The sequence below is a fragment of the Durio zibethinus genome, chromosome 21 (assembly GCF_047325235.1).
Source record: "Durio zibethinus cultivar Kanyao isolate XHJ-2024 chromosome 21, ASM4732523v1, whole genome shotgun sequence".
Taxonomy (NCBI): Eukaryota; Viridiplantae; Streptophyta; class Magnoliopsida; order Malvales; family Malvaceae; genus Durio; species Durio zibethinus.
The window spans coordinates 7,951,755-7,968,911 of record NC_143182.1 but is presented as its reverse complement, the minus strand read 5'-3'; the positions used below and the strand labels follow the sequence as shown (position 1 = coordinate 7,968,911).

General features: G+C 27.3%; 1 protein-coding gene and 1 pseudogene across 1 annotated transcript; both read left to right on the top strand.

Annotated features, from left to right (window-relative positions):
• Positions 1 to 1,472: 1,472 nt before the first annotated feature.
• On the top strand, positions 1,473 to 3,207 carry LOC149512842 (UPF0481 protein At3g47200-like). Its single transcript, XM_089750600.1, has one exon. The coding sequence runs from the start codon at positions 1,658 to 1,660 to the stop codon at positions 2,963 to 2,965; it is 1,308 nt and encodes a 435-aa protein (XP_089606726.1). The 5' UTR covers positions 1,473 to 1,657; the 3' UTR covers positions 2,966 to 3,207.
• A 3,060-nt stretch (positions 3,208 to 6,267) lies between these two features.
• Positions 6,268 to 7,810, top strand: LOC149512841 (UPF0481 protein At3g47200-like; annotated as a pseudogene).
• Positions 7,811 to 17,157: the final 9,347 nt, after the last annotated feature.

The following is a 17,157-nucleotide window of genomic DNA, read 5'->3' as shown; positions in this document are numbered from 1 at the left end:
AATAATGAAAAGATAAATGAAATGGCAATTTGATTAAGTATATATGATATCTTAATAATTGAATGAGATGTTTTTTAATAAAAAAAATGCACACTTGCACATGGTAGGGATGATAAGAATCAAAAGAAATAAAAATTATCACCATAGTGTTGTAAGATTTTAGTATAATTTTATGAGCAAATTATACAAGTTAATAAGTTTAAACACTTATTAAAGTAAAGTCATAAAAAGGTCCTTATAAATCTTAAAAGGACTAAAATCGTTTGGTTTATTCATTGAGTTTATACAATTATACTAGAAGTATAATTGTATTAAAAATATATAAAAGTATGAAAATAGAATGATTGAAATTAATAAATATAGAGTTGTGATTACAACCAAAACTAATTATTTCTTAAAATGATAAGAATAAGAGAACAATGTCTGGAACATATAAATGATAAACAAAATAAAAAGTTTGAACATATTAACCTGAAGTGATTATATTCAATCTCAAGTGGGGGTAATTATTATAAAAAAAATTGAATTTCAAGATATTTAGTTAATAGTACTACAAGTAAAATGGATTTAAACCTTCACTATTAGACACCGATAATGAAAACCCAACTTTAAATTCGTAACCTTTAATTACAAAGTTTAATGTGTAAAATAAGTTATTGTTATATGTTTGTTAAACACTAGTAAAATTTATTCAAATTTTAAAAACTAATGTGATCCATTACATGGGAAGGATGAGTTTTTATATTTTTAATAGAGTTTTAAATGTCTAAAGCAATGGAGACATAATAAAAATTCTACCTATATAAACACAGAAGTGGTGTCGTTTCAACAAGAAAAATTGAGGTTTCTCTTGTAAATGTTTATAAATAGGATAAGCACATAGTCATAATAGTGCTAAAAGCGGTTATAAACCTCTGATAGAAGAATAAATAAATATTATTTGTGTTATATCTTTAATTTTAACACTAAAAGTTGAAGTTTAATCTATAGACACCATTAAGTTCGTTAGAATTCTAAAATATATGCGTTAATTGAATGTTTAAATTGAGAAATATCTTCTTGTATTCATAATATTTATTTATGTGAAAGGTAAAAATTAAGCATCAACATTCCAAACTAGTGGAAGATTGTTAGTAGTTTAAAATGTAGTGCATCACACATTGGATAAAAAGATTTAACTATTGATAAATAAAATTAATTTTTGTATTAATTTTATTCATATTTTAAATAATTATGTTTAAATAGAAATAATTATCATATGACAATTTGTCATAACTATATGAATATAAATAGATTATTATTCATAAAGATCATGATTACACAGAAGGTCATAATCATCTGAATAAAAATTTATGTCTGTTCATTCATTAAATAAATCTTTTAGTATAACTATTTTCATTGCTTTTGATTGAAGAGTTTGAAACTTTGTTGTATCTTAAAGGCATAATTGCCTTAAAAAAGTGTTCTTTATGCCTCAAAACCAAAATTCTGTTTTATTATTTCTCTTCTCTCATTTATTTTTTCTAACACTACAAACTGGTCCCTTAGATAGTATAATACAACAACAACCTCAGTTCAATGCACATATCTCAATAACTTTGCCCAATTGACCAAAAAAAAAAAAATCAAATGAGGAGAAAACAAGAAGACTAGAAAAATGGCTGCAGAAAGTGGAAGTTCAGATAATAATGTTGTAATCAATGTTGGATCATCACTGGTATCTTCTCTGGAGGATGCTCATCCATACATGCAACCCAGCAATTGCATCTTCAAAACCCCAAGCATACTTTTCAGGCATAAAAAAGAGTCATTTCTCCCCAATTGCTTCTCCATTGGACCAATCCACCATGGCAAAGAAAATTTGGCACCCTCAAAGAATATCAAAATCAAGTACTTGAAGGGTCTCCTGTCCAGAGCAATTAGAAGTGGGCCAGACACAATATTATCCGAAGAAGAAGAGAAGATTGAGCAACATAGAGTTTTAACTGATTGGTTTAATGCTGTTAAGTCGGATGAGAATCGGGCCAGTGCTTGCTACGCAGGACATGATTATGCAGCAGAATTAGGCGACAAATTCGTAGACATGATGGTGCTTGATGGTGTCTTCATTATTGAGCTATTCCGAAAGAACCCTGCAGGGAGGGAGCTGGATGACCCAATTTTCTCGATGTCCTGTATGCTTCAATTTCTGCTTCATGACTTGATTTTGCTAGAAAATCAAATACCCTGGTTCGTACTTCAAACCCTGTTTGAAAAAACCAAGCTCCCTTCTGAAACCATGCCCTTAATTGAACTTGCCCTTCATTTCTTTGATATAATTTTCTCATATCATCCACGTCGTATAGATCTAGACCTTTTCGAGGGCCAACATATCAAGCATATTCTTGATTTGTTAAGGTTATCCATGGTTTTACCATCAGAAATTAATACCAGCCTGACGAATGAATGGCGACCAGTTCCTTCTGTCACCAAACTCGAAGAGGCAGGTGTAAAATTCGTGAAAGTTCAACCTGCAGATAGCATCTTGGATATAAATTTTAAAAAAGGTTGTCTCGAAATTCCATCCCTGCACATTCACGAGATGACAGAAACAATCTTCAGGAACCTGATCGGGTACGAGCAATGTTTGCCATATTGTCCGCCAATTTTCACTAGCTATGCCAAGCTCTTGGATAACCTGATCGACACCCCGAACGACATGGAAATATTATGCAAGAACGAAATTTTTGATAATTGGTTGAGTCCAGAGGATGCAACCCAGCCTTTCAATAAGCTTTACAATGACGCTTGTTTCACGGACTTCTATTATTCTAAACTTTGTGAAGACCTGAATCGTCATTGCAGAAAATGTTGGCCCAGATGGCGTGCTTCTTATGTGCATAATTATTTTTCCAAGCCCTGGGCTATTGCTGCTCAAATTTATGCGGTTATCATATTTGTTCTCACCTTGAAGCAAGCTTTGTAGACCCTTAATTTGGCCCAAAACCTAAAGCATGTTTTTACTTGTTAGAAATAAAAAATCAAGCATTGTGTTTTGTTATCAGTTGTTTGAAATTAGTCACAAGGAGAAGATCATGTCTTTGATTACACTAGCAAAGTTTCCTAATTTTCTAGATAAATTAAAGTGAAAAAATTATCCAACAATGGTCAATGCAGAAAATGGAACTCCAATGCTAATAATTGCAAAGTCTTTAGGTTCCGAGCAATTTAGTTGAATCTCTCTTTGTCGAAAGAGAATGTTGCACATGGGATGTTTGGGCTAATTAATTAAATCAATTCTAAACATGTAAAGATAGAGGGAAAGGGAAATTGGATTGGTTGTTTTAGGAACCATATTTACTAGAACCAGCCACCCCATTATGCATGGTGAATTATTTTTTTGTCAAAAATTATTATTATTTATTTTTTTTTATTTTGAATATATTTATAATAATTTTAATATAAAAATAATACATAATTTAATAGGGATATTAAACTAATTTTGACTAATTATGATGAGAGAAGCATTTTCATAATTACGATAAAAAAGGACATTATAGTAATTTCAACCAATTCCCATAATTATGGTTGAAAGATATTATAGTAATTTCACCAATTATAATAAGAGGGATATTTTCTTAATTATGATAAGAAGCATTATAATAATTTTGGCTAATTATGATATTGAGGGTATTTTCGTAATTATGATAGGAGGGTATTATAATAATTTTGATTAATTATGAGGTGAGGAGTATTATAGTCATTTTAGACACGGGTGAACCCTAGATCAAATAATTATAGGGATATTATAGTAATTTCAATTAGAAACAACTTTTAATATGTTGTAGAGATATTTATGACATTATATTTTTTATTTTATTATAATAATTTAATAAGTAATTAAGTCTTATGTAATTAATTTAATATGTAATTTAATAAAAATATTATAGTAATTTTCATAAAATGTTACATGTTACATTTTTATGAAACAATGATAAAGATATTTTAATAATTTAATATGTAATTAATTTTATAATTTATTAAAATTTAATACGTAATTTAATAAGAACATTATAATCATTTTGGTTAATTTGGTAAAAGGAGCATTCCTGTAATTATAATATGAGGGGCATTATTTATTACAATAATTTTGATCAATCATGATAAAAAAAATATTTTTGTAATTATAATAGAAAAAGTATTATAATAATTTTGATCAATTATAATAAAAACATAATTCAACAACTATGATTTGAGGACATTATAGTAATTTTGGTTGATTCTAAACTGAGGGACATTACAATAAATTTGAACACGTGCCAAGCAATTAGCAAATAATTAGAAAAGTAAAATCATCATTTCTAAGGGATTTACTTTTATATATAGTTATAGATTTGTGGATATAATTTTTTGATTATTAATCAGATCAAAGTTTTGTTGTATTTCATTTTGAAAATCTATAGATTCATTCAAAAATTATTTTTAAAAAAAAAAGAAGAAATCCCAGGAATGAGAGATTGAATTCTAATTTTGTAAAAATTCATTTACCAAAAAAAGAAGATGAATTATTTAAATTAAAATTTAAGTTTGAATTAAAAAATATTTAACAAAAATTTCATAACTCACTATAAAAAGAGTTTATATTTGATATACTTTAACATATAGATTTTATATATTGTTAATGAATTAAATGATATTATTTTATTAATGAGCAAATATTAATCCTTAAAAAATATATTCATTAATGAAATGATATTATTTGATTTATCTTATTAAATATGTAGCATGATCACCTGTAAAACACAAAAAAAATTACCCTTTGTTTGTTTATTGCAATTAAATTCAACTAATCATAGAAATGTCAAATGGATCGTGCTAAACCAGCACAACCTATTTAAATAGTAGTCAATATACTAATGGATTGTGCTAGCTTAGTATTATTTGTTAACATGTTTTCTGACAAAGGTTATGAAAGTTAAGGATATGGCCTAGCACAGCATATGAACTGTAATACTCATGGTTCATATCGTGCCAGACACTATTTTTTTTTTTTTCGTATTGAGTTAGATCAAACATGGCTCATTAATACTTTTTTAAATTTTAATTATTAAAAATAATTTGTAGGAGATAAATAAACATATAATGAAATAAAAAAGAGACATAATTTACGTGGTTCAATAAAATATCCACATTCACAAAAATGGATAATAAAATCCATTAAATAAAAATATTAAAATTACAATTTTAATATTAAAAAAATATACACACACATATTATTTATTTAATGCCCAGTAACACATATAAATAAGGTTTTATCAATTAGTTTATATATCAGGAATAAGTAAAATTTAAAAAAAAACTTTTGATAAATTAAATGTCATAAAGTTCAAATCGAGAACTTACTTATTAAATAAAAAAATAAAATCATCACTATTTTTTTTATCAATTTTCACATGTTCTTATCACTTATCAACACCTTTGACCATTGATATCTTCGGTTTTACGTAAATTTTGGATACGACATAAAAATTTAACTGTAGAAAGGTCAAATATTAATGCAAACAAGACATTGTTTGGTTTGAAAAAATATCTTTTATTTTTATTTTTATTTTCTACAGAATAGTTTTTATTTTTTATTTTTTTTCTAAAAAATGTATTTGACAAACAAAAATAAAAATTATTTTCTAAAAATGTAAAAATATGAAAATAAATAAAATATTCAATGATATTATTATTAATAGCATCTAATTATAAATATAATAAATATTTATTACATAATGACATTAAAAAGTGTTGAAATATGGTAATTTACAAAATATTAAAAAGATAATATACATACTTTGTTTTCACAATTAAAAATATATATATTTTATATTTCAATCCATTATTATTTTTATTTTTAATTATCAAATATATTTTTACTCATATTTTTTATTTTTTATAATAAAAAAATAACTTTTTTTTTAAAAAATCAAACTCTACCTTAGTTATTGGTTGAAGATTGGATCAATTGCGACAAGCATTAATAAGGGGTCGCTGGTACTGTTGATATTTAATTTTCATGGGTTTGGACCACCAAAATCCAACAACATGCCCGTGAACCAACCACCTAGTCTAGGTGTTGTTTCTCCTCACAAGGACAATGACAAGGCAATCATGCATGGAACGGAAAAAAATTAATTTATTTGACAAGTACCATTATTGGAGTATTAATTATGGAGGATATGCGACAACAATATGCTAGTATTTCTTTATTTGTAATTTTTTAAAGCTTTTTCATGAGCTTTTTACATGGTTTGAACGCATTACAAACTGGTCCCTTGGATTGTATAATACAACAACAATCTCAGTTCAATGCACATGTCTCAATGACTTTGCCCAATTGGAGGAAAAAAAACACAATTGAAGAGAAAACAAGAAGACTATAAATATGGATGCAGAAAGTGGAAGATCTGACAATAATGTTGTAATCAATGTTGGATCACTGGTATCTTCTCTGAAGCATGCTCATTCATACATGCAACCGAGCAATGGCATCTTCAAAACCCCAAGCATACTCTTCAGGCACAAAAAAGACTCATTTCTCCCCAATTGCTTCTCCATTGGACCAATCCACCATGGCAAAGAAAAATTGGCACCCTCAAAGAGTATCAAAATCAAGTACTTGAAGGGTCTCCTGTCCAGAGCAATTAGAAGTCGGCCAGACACAATATTAGACGAGGAGATTGAGCAACAGAGAGTTTTAACTGATTGGTTTAATGCTGCTAAGTTGAATGAGAAACAGGACATGATTATGCAGCAGAATTGGGCGACAAATTCGTAGACATAATGGAGCTTGATGGTGTCTTCGTTACTGAGCTATTCCGAAGGAACGCTGCAGGGAGGGAATGCGATGACCCAATTTTCTCGATGTCCTGTATGCTTCAATTTCTGCTTCATGACTTGATTTTGCCAGAAAATCAAATACCCTGGTTCGTACTTCAAACCCTGTTTGAAAAAACCAAGCTCCCTTCTGAAACCATGTCCTTAATTGAACTTACCCTTTATTTCTTTGATTCAATTCTCCCATCTCATCTACCTCATATAGAACCAGACCTTTTCGCGGGCCAACGTATCAAGCATATTCTTGATTTTTGAAGGTTATCCATAGTTTTACCATCGAAAGAAATTAAAAACCGCCAGACAACTGAATGGCGACCAGTTGGTTCTGTCACTAAACTCAAAGAGGCAGGTGTAAAATTCGTGAAAGTTGAACATCCAGATAAGCATCTTGGATATAAAATTTAGAGACGGTTGTCTCGAAATTCCATCCCTGCTAATTCAAGAGACGACAGAAACAATCTTCAGGAACCTGATCGGGTACGAGCAATGTTTGCCATATTGTCCACCAATTTTCACTAGCTATGCCAAGCTCTTGGATAACCTGATCGACACCCCGAACGACATAGAAATACTATGCAATAACGAAATTTTTGATAATTGGTTGAGTCCAGAGGATGCAACCCAGTCTTTCAATAAGCTTTACAATGACGCTTGTTTCAAGGACTTCTATTATTCTAAACTTTGTGAAGACCTGAATCATCATTGCAGAAAATGCTGGCCCAGATGGCGTGCTTACTATGTGCATAATTATTTTTCCAAGCCCTGGGCCATTGCTGCTCAAATTTATGCGGTTATCATATTTGTTCTCACCTTGAAGCAAGTTTTGTAGTCCCTTAATTTGGCCCAAAATCTAAAGCATGTTTTTACTTTTTAGAAGTAAAAAATCAAGCATTGTGTTTTGTTATCAGTTGTTTGAAATTAGTCGCAAGGAGAAGATCATGTCTTTGATTAAAACACTAGCCAAGTTTCCTAATTCTCTAGATAAATTAAAGTGAAAAAATTAGCCAACAATGGTCAATGCAGAAAATGGAACTCCAATGCTAATAATTGCAAAGTCTTCAGGTTCCGAGCAATTTAGTTGAATCTCTCTTTGTCAAAGAGAATGTTGCACATGGGATGTTTGGGCTAATTAATTAAAACAATTCTAAACATGCAAAGATAGGGGGAAAAGGAAATTGGATTGGTTGTTTTAGGAACCATATTTACTAGAAACAGCTATCCCATTATGCAGGGTGAATTATTTTTTTGTCAAAAATTATTATTATTATTTATTTTTTTATTATTTTGAATATATTTATAATAATTTTAATATAAAAATAATACATAATTTAATAGGGGTATTAAAATAATTTTGGCATGATGAGATGAGCATTTTCGTAATTATGGTAAAAAAGACATTATAGTAATTTTGATCAATAATTGTATTAGGGTATTCTCATAATTATTGTTGAAAGATATTATTATAATTTGACCAATTATAATAAGAGGGATTTTTTTTTTAATTATGATAGGAAATATTATAATAATTTTAGTCAATTATGATACTAAAAGTATTTTCATACTTATGGTAAAAGGGTATTATAATAATTTTAATTAATTATGAGGTGAGGAGTATTATAGTCATTTTAGACAAGGGTGAACCTTAGATCAAATAATTAGAGGGATATTATAGTAATTTTAATTAGAAACAACTTTCAATATATTGTATAGATATTTATGACATTATATTTTTTATTTTATTATAATAATTTAATATGTAATTAAGTCTTATGTAATTAATTTAATATGTAATTTAATAAAAGTATTATAATAATTTTCATAAAACGCTACATGTTATATTTTCATGAAACAACAATAAGGATATTTTAATAATTTAATATATAATTAATTTTATAATTTATTAAAATTTAATACGTAATTTAATAAGAATATTATAATCATTTTGGTTAATTTGGTAGAAGGAACATTCCCGTAATTATAATATGGGGAGCATTACTTATTACAATAATTTTGACTAATTATTATAAAAAGATATTTTTATAATTATAGTAGTAGAGAGATTATAGTAATTTTGATCAATTATGATAAAAACGTAATTTAACAGCTATGATAGGAGGAGATTATAATAATTTTGGTTGATTCTAAAATAAGGGACATTTACAATAAATTTGAACATGTGCCAAGCAATCAGCAAATAATTAGAAACGTAAAATCATCATTTCTAAGAGATTTACTTTTATATATAGTTATAGATGTGTGGACGGAATTTCTTAATTATTAATCAAATCAAAGTTTTGTTGTATTTCAATTTGAAAATCTATAGATTCATTCAAAAATTATTTAAAAAAAAAAGAGAAGAAATTCTAGGTATAAGAGATGAATTCTAATTTTGTAAAAATTCACTTTTCAAAAAAAGAAGATGAATTATTTAAATTAAATTTTAAGTTTGAATTAAAAAAATTTAACAAAAATTTTCATGACTCACTATAAAAAGAGTTTATATTTGATACACTTTAACATATAAATTTTATATATTGTCAAAAAATTAAATGATATCACTTCATTAATGAGTAAATATCAATCTTTAAAAATTATATTCATTAATGAAGTGGTATATCTGATTTACATTATTAAACAAGTGACATGATCGCCTGTAAAAAATAGAAAAAACTACCTTTTATTTGCTTACTGCAATTAAATTTAACTAATCATAGAAGTGTCAAATAGACCATACTAGACCAACACAACCCATTTAAATATTAGTTAATATACTAATGGATCTGCCAGCTTAATATTATTTTTGAACATGTTTTGCTGGCATGGCTTATGAAAGTTAAAGATATGGCCAAGCACATGACCTGTAATATTCATAGTTCATGTCATGCCAAACACTATTATTTTTCGTATTGAGTTGGACCAAACATAGGTCATTAATACTTTTTCAAGATTTAATTATTAAAAATAATTTGCAGGAGATAAATAAAACATATAATGAAATAAAAAGGAGACATAATTTACATCGGTTGATAAAATATCTACATCCATAAAAATGAATAATAAAATTCATTAAATAAAAATATTAAAATTATAATCTTAATATTAAAAAAAAAACACACACACGTATTATTTATCCAATGCCTAGTAACACATATAAATAAAGTTTTATCAATTGGTTTATATATCAAAAGTAAGTAAAATTTAAAAAAAAAAAAAACTTTTGATAAATTAAATGTCATAACATTCAAATCCGATAACTTATTTATCAGACAAAAAATATGAAGTCGTCACTATTTTTGTTTTATCATTTTTCACATGTTCTTATAGTTATCAACACCTTTGGCCATGGATATCTTAGGTTTTTCCTAAATTTTGGATACAACATAGAAATTTAACTGTAGAAAAGGTCAAATATTAATGCAAATAAGGCTATGTTTGGTTTAAGAAAAATATTTTTTATTTTTATTTTTATTTTCTAGAGAATATTCTTTATTTTTTGTTTTCTAAAAATGTAAAAATAAGGAAATAAATAAAATATTCAGTGATATTATTAATAGCATCTAATTATAAATATAATATATATTTATTGCATAATGACATTAAAAAGTGTTGAAATAGGATAACTTACAAAATATATAAAAAAATAATGTACATATTTTGTTTTCACAATTAAAAATATATATTTTATATTTCAATCTATTATTTTTTTTATTTTTCATTATCAAACATATTTTTACTCATATTTTTATTTTTCAAAATAATAAAAATAAAAAATAATTTTATTTTTTAAAATCAAACACTACCTTAATTATTGGTTGAAGATTGGATCAATTCCGACAAGCATTAATAAGGGGTCCCCTGTATTGTTGATTTTTAATTTTCATGGGTTTGGACCACCAAAATCCAACAACAGGCCCGTGAACCAACCACCTATCCTAGGTGTTTTTTCTCCTCACAAAGACAATGACAAGACAATCATGCATGGAACTGAAAAGGAGGATATGCAACAACAATATGCTAGTATTGCTTTATTTGTATTTTTTTTTTCACCTATTTCATGAGCCTTTTACATGGTGTGAAAGCATTGCAAACTGGTCCCTTTGATTTTATAATACAACGACAATCTCATTTCAATGCAAATGTCTCAATCACTTGATTCTTCTTTAAGAAAAAAGAAATTAAGGACCATAAAGATAATTTTAATAATTGTTTAAACAAACTCCATGAACAACATTTTCTCCTATTAGATAGCATATATATATATATATATATACATGCGCTTTTGCATTTTAATTTTTGGTATTATTTTCATTTTAATCATTTGATTTGATCCTGCCAGGCATATATAAATCAGAAAGCACGTGTATGCATAATGATGCAAAAAATTCTGTGACAATATTGCCTTAAATATATAGTATTATAATAATACTAATAGTAGATGCAAAATTATACCAAGAAAAATGAAATTCACCGACCATTGACTAAGATATAGTTGTTTTCCCCCTAAAAGCCTCCTTAAGAATTAAGGATAATAAAAAGATTCTTTTCCAAAAAGGATGGTTGATTTATTATGCTTTTAGTTGTGAGCTTACAACTACAAAAGACTAGAAGAGGGTGTCATCTATCAAACTTATTAAGTTTGATAGAAGCTATTGTAATGATTTTTATACCGGTAGATGAATTTAAAAATAAATGAAATTATTATTAATTTTTTTAATTAGATATGATTGATTACTTATTAAATTTTATTTTTTAATAAAATCTTGAAATTTATTAAAATTTATTAAAAAAATAATTTTTGATTTATAAAATCAATTTGTTTTTGAGAATCGATTATGCATGGAGAGTGATTAGTATTCGCATAGCACTTGTAAAAAATCGTATCAATTAATTATGTGTTATCCATTAATTTTGACAAAATGATCTTAAGTTTAGTATTTAGAAAATAATTTTTCTGACTATTTTTATTAATTTATTTTCATTTTTCATGTTTGTTATTTCACCTTTTTTCCTTTTATTTGAATTTTTTTTATTTTTTTATTATTTTTTTAAGATTAAGCCATTTTATTTAAAATAAATAAATTAAAACCTTGTTATAAAAAAAACTCTTAAAATATTTTAGTATGTTGGTAACATTGAAAAAGTTTTTCTTATCTAGAGATTTCTTAATAATCACTACTTGGATTTCTATAAAATCTCATCTTTGGAGGCTTGTATTTATTTTTCATAAAAACAATATTATGCATGCTATGGGAATAACAAGGTATTGATGCACACATTTTATTTTATTTTATTTTAAATTATTGGTTGTTATTTTTTATATTTATTATTCTATATATATTTTTCTTGAAGGAAAGAAAGACATTTTTTATCATATAGAAAATTTTTTATAAATATTTCAATATATTGGTAATATTTTAAAAAAAAATTTTACTTATAAATTGTTAAGACATCACTACTCGGAATATCGTAATATCCCATCATTGAGCAAAAGATTTATTTTCTATCATTTATTATTTAATTGATTTTTATTTTATTTAATAATTTTTTAGTTAACTTTTTAGTCTATTTAATAGAAAAAAAAGAAAATTTTTGTTATTTTGAAAATATTTTATAAATACTCCAATACACTGATTTTTTTTAAATTTTTTCTCCTAGAGATTTCATAGGAACCATTACACGAATTTTCTTAAAATCTCATAATTAAATAAAAATTCTCTTTTCCTTAATCATTTTTTGTCAATCCTTGTTAATACTTTTTATTTTATGGAAAAGGAAAAAGAATTCTTTTTATTATTATTTAACTTATTACTCTTTCACTTTTTGTTTTCATTGTTAAGGAAAGTTTTGTATTTTGAATTTCATTTTATAATGTAACTTTAAAATTATCAAAATTTTAAACTCTATTCTTATATAAAAAAATTTAGAACATAAAAATATTGAAAAACATAACAATAATAAAAAAGATAAAGTGGTAAAATAAATAAATAATATAAAAATACAAAAAAAAAAATTGAATCAGACTGACCAACGGCCTGGGACTGTTCGTGGTTCAGTGGTTTGGGGCAATTTTTTTGCGGTCAAGCCAGTTTAATATTAGTTTAGTCAAGTTGGTCAACAATAACCTTCATCGGGTTGGGTCGCACAAGTCTTGGGTCAGGTCTTGGATTCATGCGGGTCTTCTTTTTCCAACATGATGTCGTTTCAATGCTAGCTTTCACTTCTTCTTTTTTTAAGCTATAAAACAACACTTTTTTTTAAAATCATTTTTTCCTTTTTTGTTAAAAAAAATAATTCTTAGAGCCTTAAAAATAGTTCCAACCTTTTTTAGAAAACAGTAGGTTGCACCGTGTGTTGTCGCTGTCCATAACTATCGTCGATCGCCAACTGAATTGCCAAAAAAACTTATTAAAAAAACTAAAATACTTTTTTTTTTACCTTCTGACTCCAATTTTAAACTTTTTTTTTTGAAAATCTCTCTCATCAAGCCTAGATCTGCACTCGAAAGATCTTGATCGAAAGCTTTTTTCTTTTTATTTACGTTTTTGATTTTATGGTTTCTTGGCTTGTTTTGTTTTGTTTTGGCACTGGTTCTTTGTTTCAGGGGATGTGAATGTGGTTTTTTTTTAATGTTTTTCTAGTTCTTTAGTAGGTTGGGAAAAACAATTTTTTTTTACAAAGATTTTTTTTGGCAGAGATTTTGCTTTCTCTTTTTTTTTTTTTATGGTGTTTGAGCTCTAAATTTATAGAATAGGGAAAAAAGATGTAATCCCATGATTTTTGAGATTTTTTGGGAGTTCAAGATGTGATTGGTGGCCTTTATATTGCTAAGGCAGCTACGTCTGCTAGTTTCTATATAGTTTTTAATTTTTTTCCATTTTAGCTTAAACTAATTTTTCTTAGAGGATTGACTTTCTCTACTAGGGCCAAAAAGTGAAAAAGGGGCAGGTAGGGATAGGGTGGTTGCTAGACATTTGTGGGTGCCAAAGGGATTCGATGTCGTGCACAACACCACAATCACGAGGTTTTTTTTTTTAATCAATTTAATTTTAATTTTTTTTATTATTATTTTAATAAATTAGTAAAACCAAATTAAAATAACAGCTAAATAGGTAGATAAAAGGAAAAATATGGGGCCTTATACAGGCTTCAATTTTGGGTCAAATATTCATTTAGTTGAAATTGATGCCCACTTTCGATAATTTAGACAAAATCGAATATCTACTGTTATCCTTCTTTGCATACTACTGAGAGTCAAGGATAAGACAAAGTCAAAGACTATCATTTTGTCTAGGGTTAAAAGAAAAGTTTTGTTGTTGTTGTTTTGTTTTTGCTTTTTTTTTTCTCTTTCTTTTTATTTTTTTTCTTTTTGGTGCTCCTTGCATTATAGACTTGACAACTTTAAAAATTAAGTAATGAAAGGCTCATTTCATTAGAGGCTTGAAAACTTAAAAAGTTTGATTGAAAAACTCTTCTCATTAGAGGCTTGAAAATTTTAAAAATTTTGACAGAAAAGCTCTTCTCATTAAAGCTTGGAAACTTTTTTTTTTTTTTTTTAAATATGATTTGAATAGAATTCAGAGATTATGCCCAATGGTTTTACAAGCCATCTCTGATAATTGTCTTTCAATCAAAGGTCCACATCTTTTAAAAAAGAATTCAATTGAAGGCTTATGACACTATCAACCTTTGGTCAATTTTCAATCTCAAAATTTAGTCTAGACACTACATTTCTTATTTATTAAGTGCATGCAAGGAATGTGATGCAAACAAAGCAATACCATGCACTTTTAGTTGTAGTAACAAGATTCTCAATATCATCCATTTTTCTTTTTCTTCTCTTTTTTTTTTCAATTCTCAAATACTCAACTTCAGAATAAGCCTTTGAACTCGTGATGGCTAAACAACCATTTTGGTAAATCAAAGATTCATTTTTTCAAATCCATAGGGTACCAGCTCTTTATTAAATTTTTTTGCATTCTCTTTTTGTTCATTATTTCATGTTATCCTTGAATTTTTTTTTAATGCAATGCAAGCATTGTCAGGTCAAACCTTTCGTGATTTCAATTTTGAATGTAGTGCATCAATGTTTCCTTTATTTGTTTGAGAAAACAACACAATAAAGAGTAAGGCAGGCCAAAGAAAAAAGATATTCATTATGAAAGGATATACAAGTAGATTTTTTTGTGAACGGTCTACACAATTGGGCATTTAAGAGCAAACTACTGGGAAGATGTTGAGAAAGGGATAATTAATTTTGGACTAATGAACATTCAGAAACTTTAAACATTTATCCAAAATTTTTATTTTGAAAATCTTACCATTTGACACTCTTGATTTTTAGAACACATTAGATCAAGCTTTGCCTTAGTGTGACATGATCTTCTATTGATGTTGATACCCTTCTGTGCCTAAGTCATCTTTTTAGATTTTTAACTTAAGTATTCTTCTTAAACCCAAACCACTTTTTTTTATTTTTTGATTTTAGTTTTCTTATTATTTTTCTTTTCTTTTCTTTTGTGCAAAATAATTTTTTATAACGCCTGAGTTGATTGGGATTGGTAATTCATCACTATCCATTTCTATCAAGATTAATGCCCTACCCCAGAAGGCTTTCTTTACTACATATAGACATTCCCAATTAGGCATCCATTTTTCTTAATTATCATGCTGAATCAAAAGGATTTTTTTAAAAACTAATTCTCCTTCACATAATTGCTTTGGTCTAACTCTTTTATCATGAGTTTGTATCATCTTTTGTTGGTACATTTGACCTTGACAAAGATCTGTCTATCTCTTTACCTTGATAAAATTCAACTGTTCATAGCAATTTCAAACCCAGTCAGCTTCTTCTAATTCAACCTCTATCAAGATTCTTAATGAAAGGATTCTACCTCAATTGGTATCTGGCCTCCATCCCATATACCAATGAAAATAGGGTGGCTTCGATAAAAGTGCATACTAAAATTCTGTAAGCGTACAACATAAATGGCAACTTTTCATACCAATTCTTATAGGTGTCGGTAGTTTTTTCTACTATCTTCTTGATGTTCTTATTTGTAATTTTCACTACACCATTCATCTTTAGGTGATATGATGCTAAATTATGATGGTTGATTTTAAATTGAGTACAAACCTCTTTTAACATTTTATTGTTCAAGTTGCGAGCATTATCGAAAATAATCCTTTTTGGAAGCTCATAATGACATACTATATCTTTTTTTTATGAACTTGCATACATCGTTCATGTCACATTAGTATAAGAAACTGTCTCTACCCACTTTGTGAAGTAGTCGATCACCATGAAAATACATTGGTGCCTATTTAAAGCTTTTGAGGAGATGGGTCTAATTACATCTATACCCTCACATAAAAAATAGCCATGGTGGTGCCAAAATATGTAAAAAAATTAGAAAGGCATGTATCTTATCTACATAAATTTGATATTTGAGGTACTTTTTAGCATAACTAAAATAATCATTCTCTATTGTCAACCAGTAATAGCATGTCCTCATGATTTGTTTGGCCATCATGTGACCATTTACATGAGCCCCATAAATCCATTCATACACTTCTACTAATATTCTTTTTACCTTCATAGCATCTATACATCTTAATAGCATTTGGTATCAGCTCTTCTTATATAAAATCTCTCTATCAAGGAAAAAACTCATTGCCAATCTTCGAATAATTTTTTTGTCATTCTCTGATGCATGCTCATGGTACTATCGATGTTTGACATATTGCATGATGTCATAGTACCAAGGTCATCCATCCTCATTTTTTTTTTAACTTTTGACCAATGTGCCAATGTCCATATATGTTCAATTTAATGGGTCGAATATCTGTATTTACATTTAGCTTGAACATTGCTGCCAGTGTTGCCAATGCATCTACAATATAGTTTTCTTCTCAAGGGACATGTTGGAACTAAACATCCTTAATTTGCTTGATTAATTCAATAATGTACCTTTGGTATCAGACTAACTTTGAATCTCTAATTTCTCATTCACATTGTAACTACAAATCACCAAGGCTAAATCTTTATAGACTTCTAATATTCCAAATTTTTTTCAATTGTCGTTTGTAAACCCATGATGCATGCTTCATATTCTGTCACATTATTAATGCGATTAAAATCTAGCCTTGTTATGCTTGCATAGTAGTTTCTTTTCAAAAAAATTAAAATTACCCTAATTTTATGCCTTAAAGCATTCGAAGCTCCATAAAAAAAATTCTTCATGGTTTCACGGGCTCTATCTCTTCCACTTGAAAAACAGTTATCAAGTCTTCATCAAG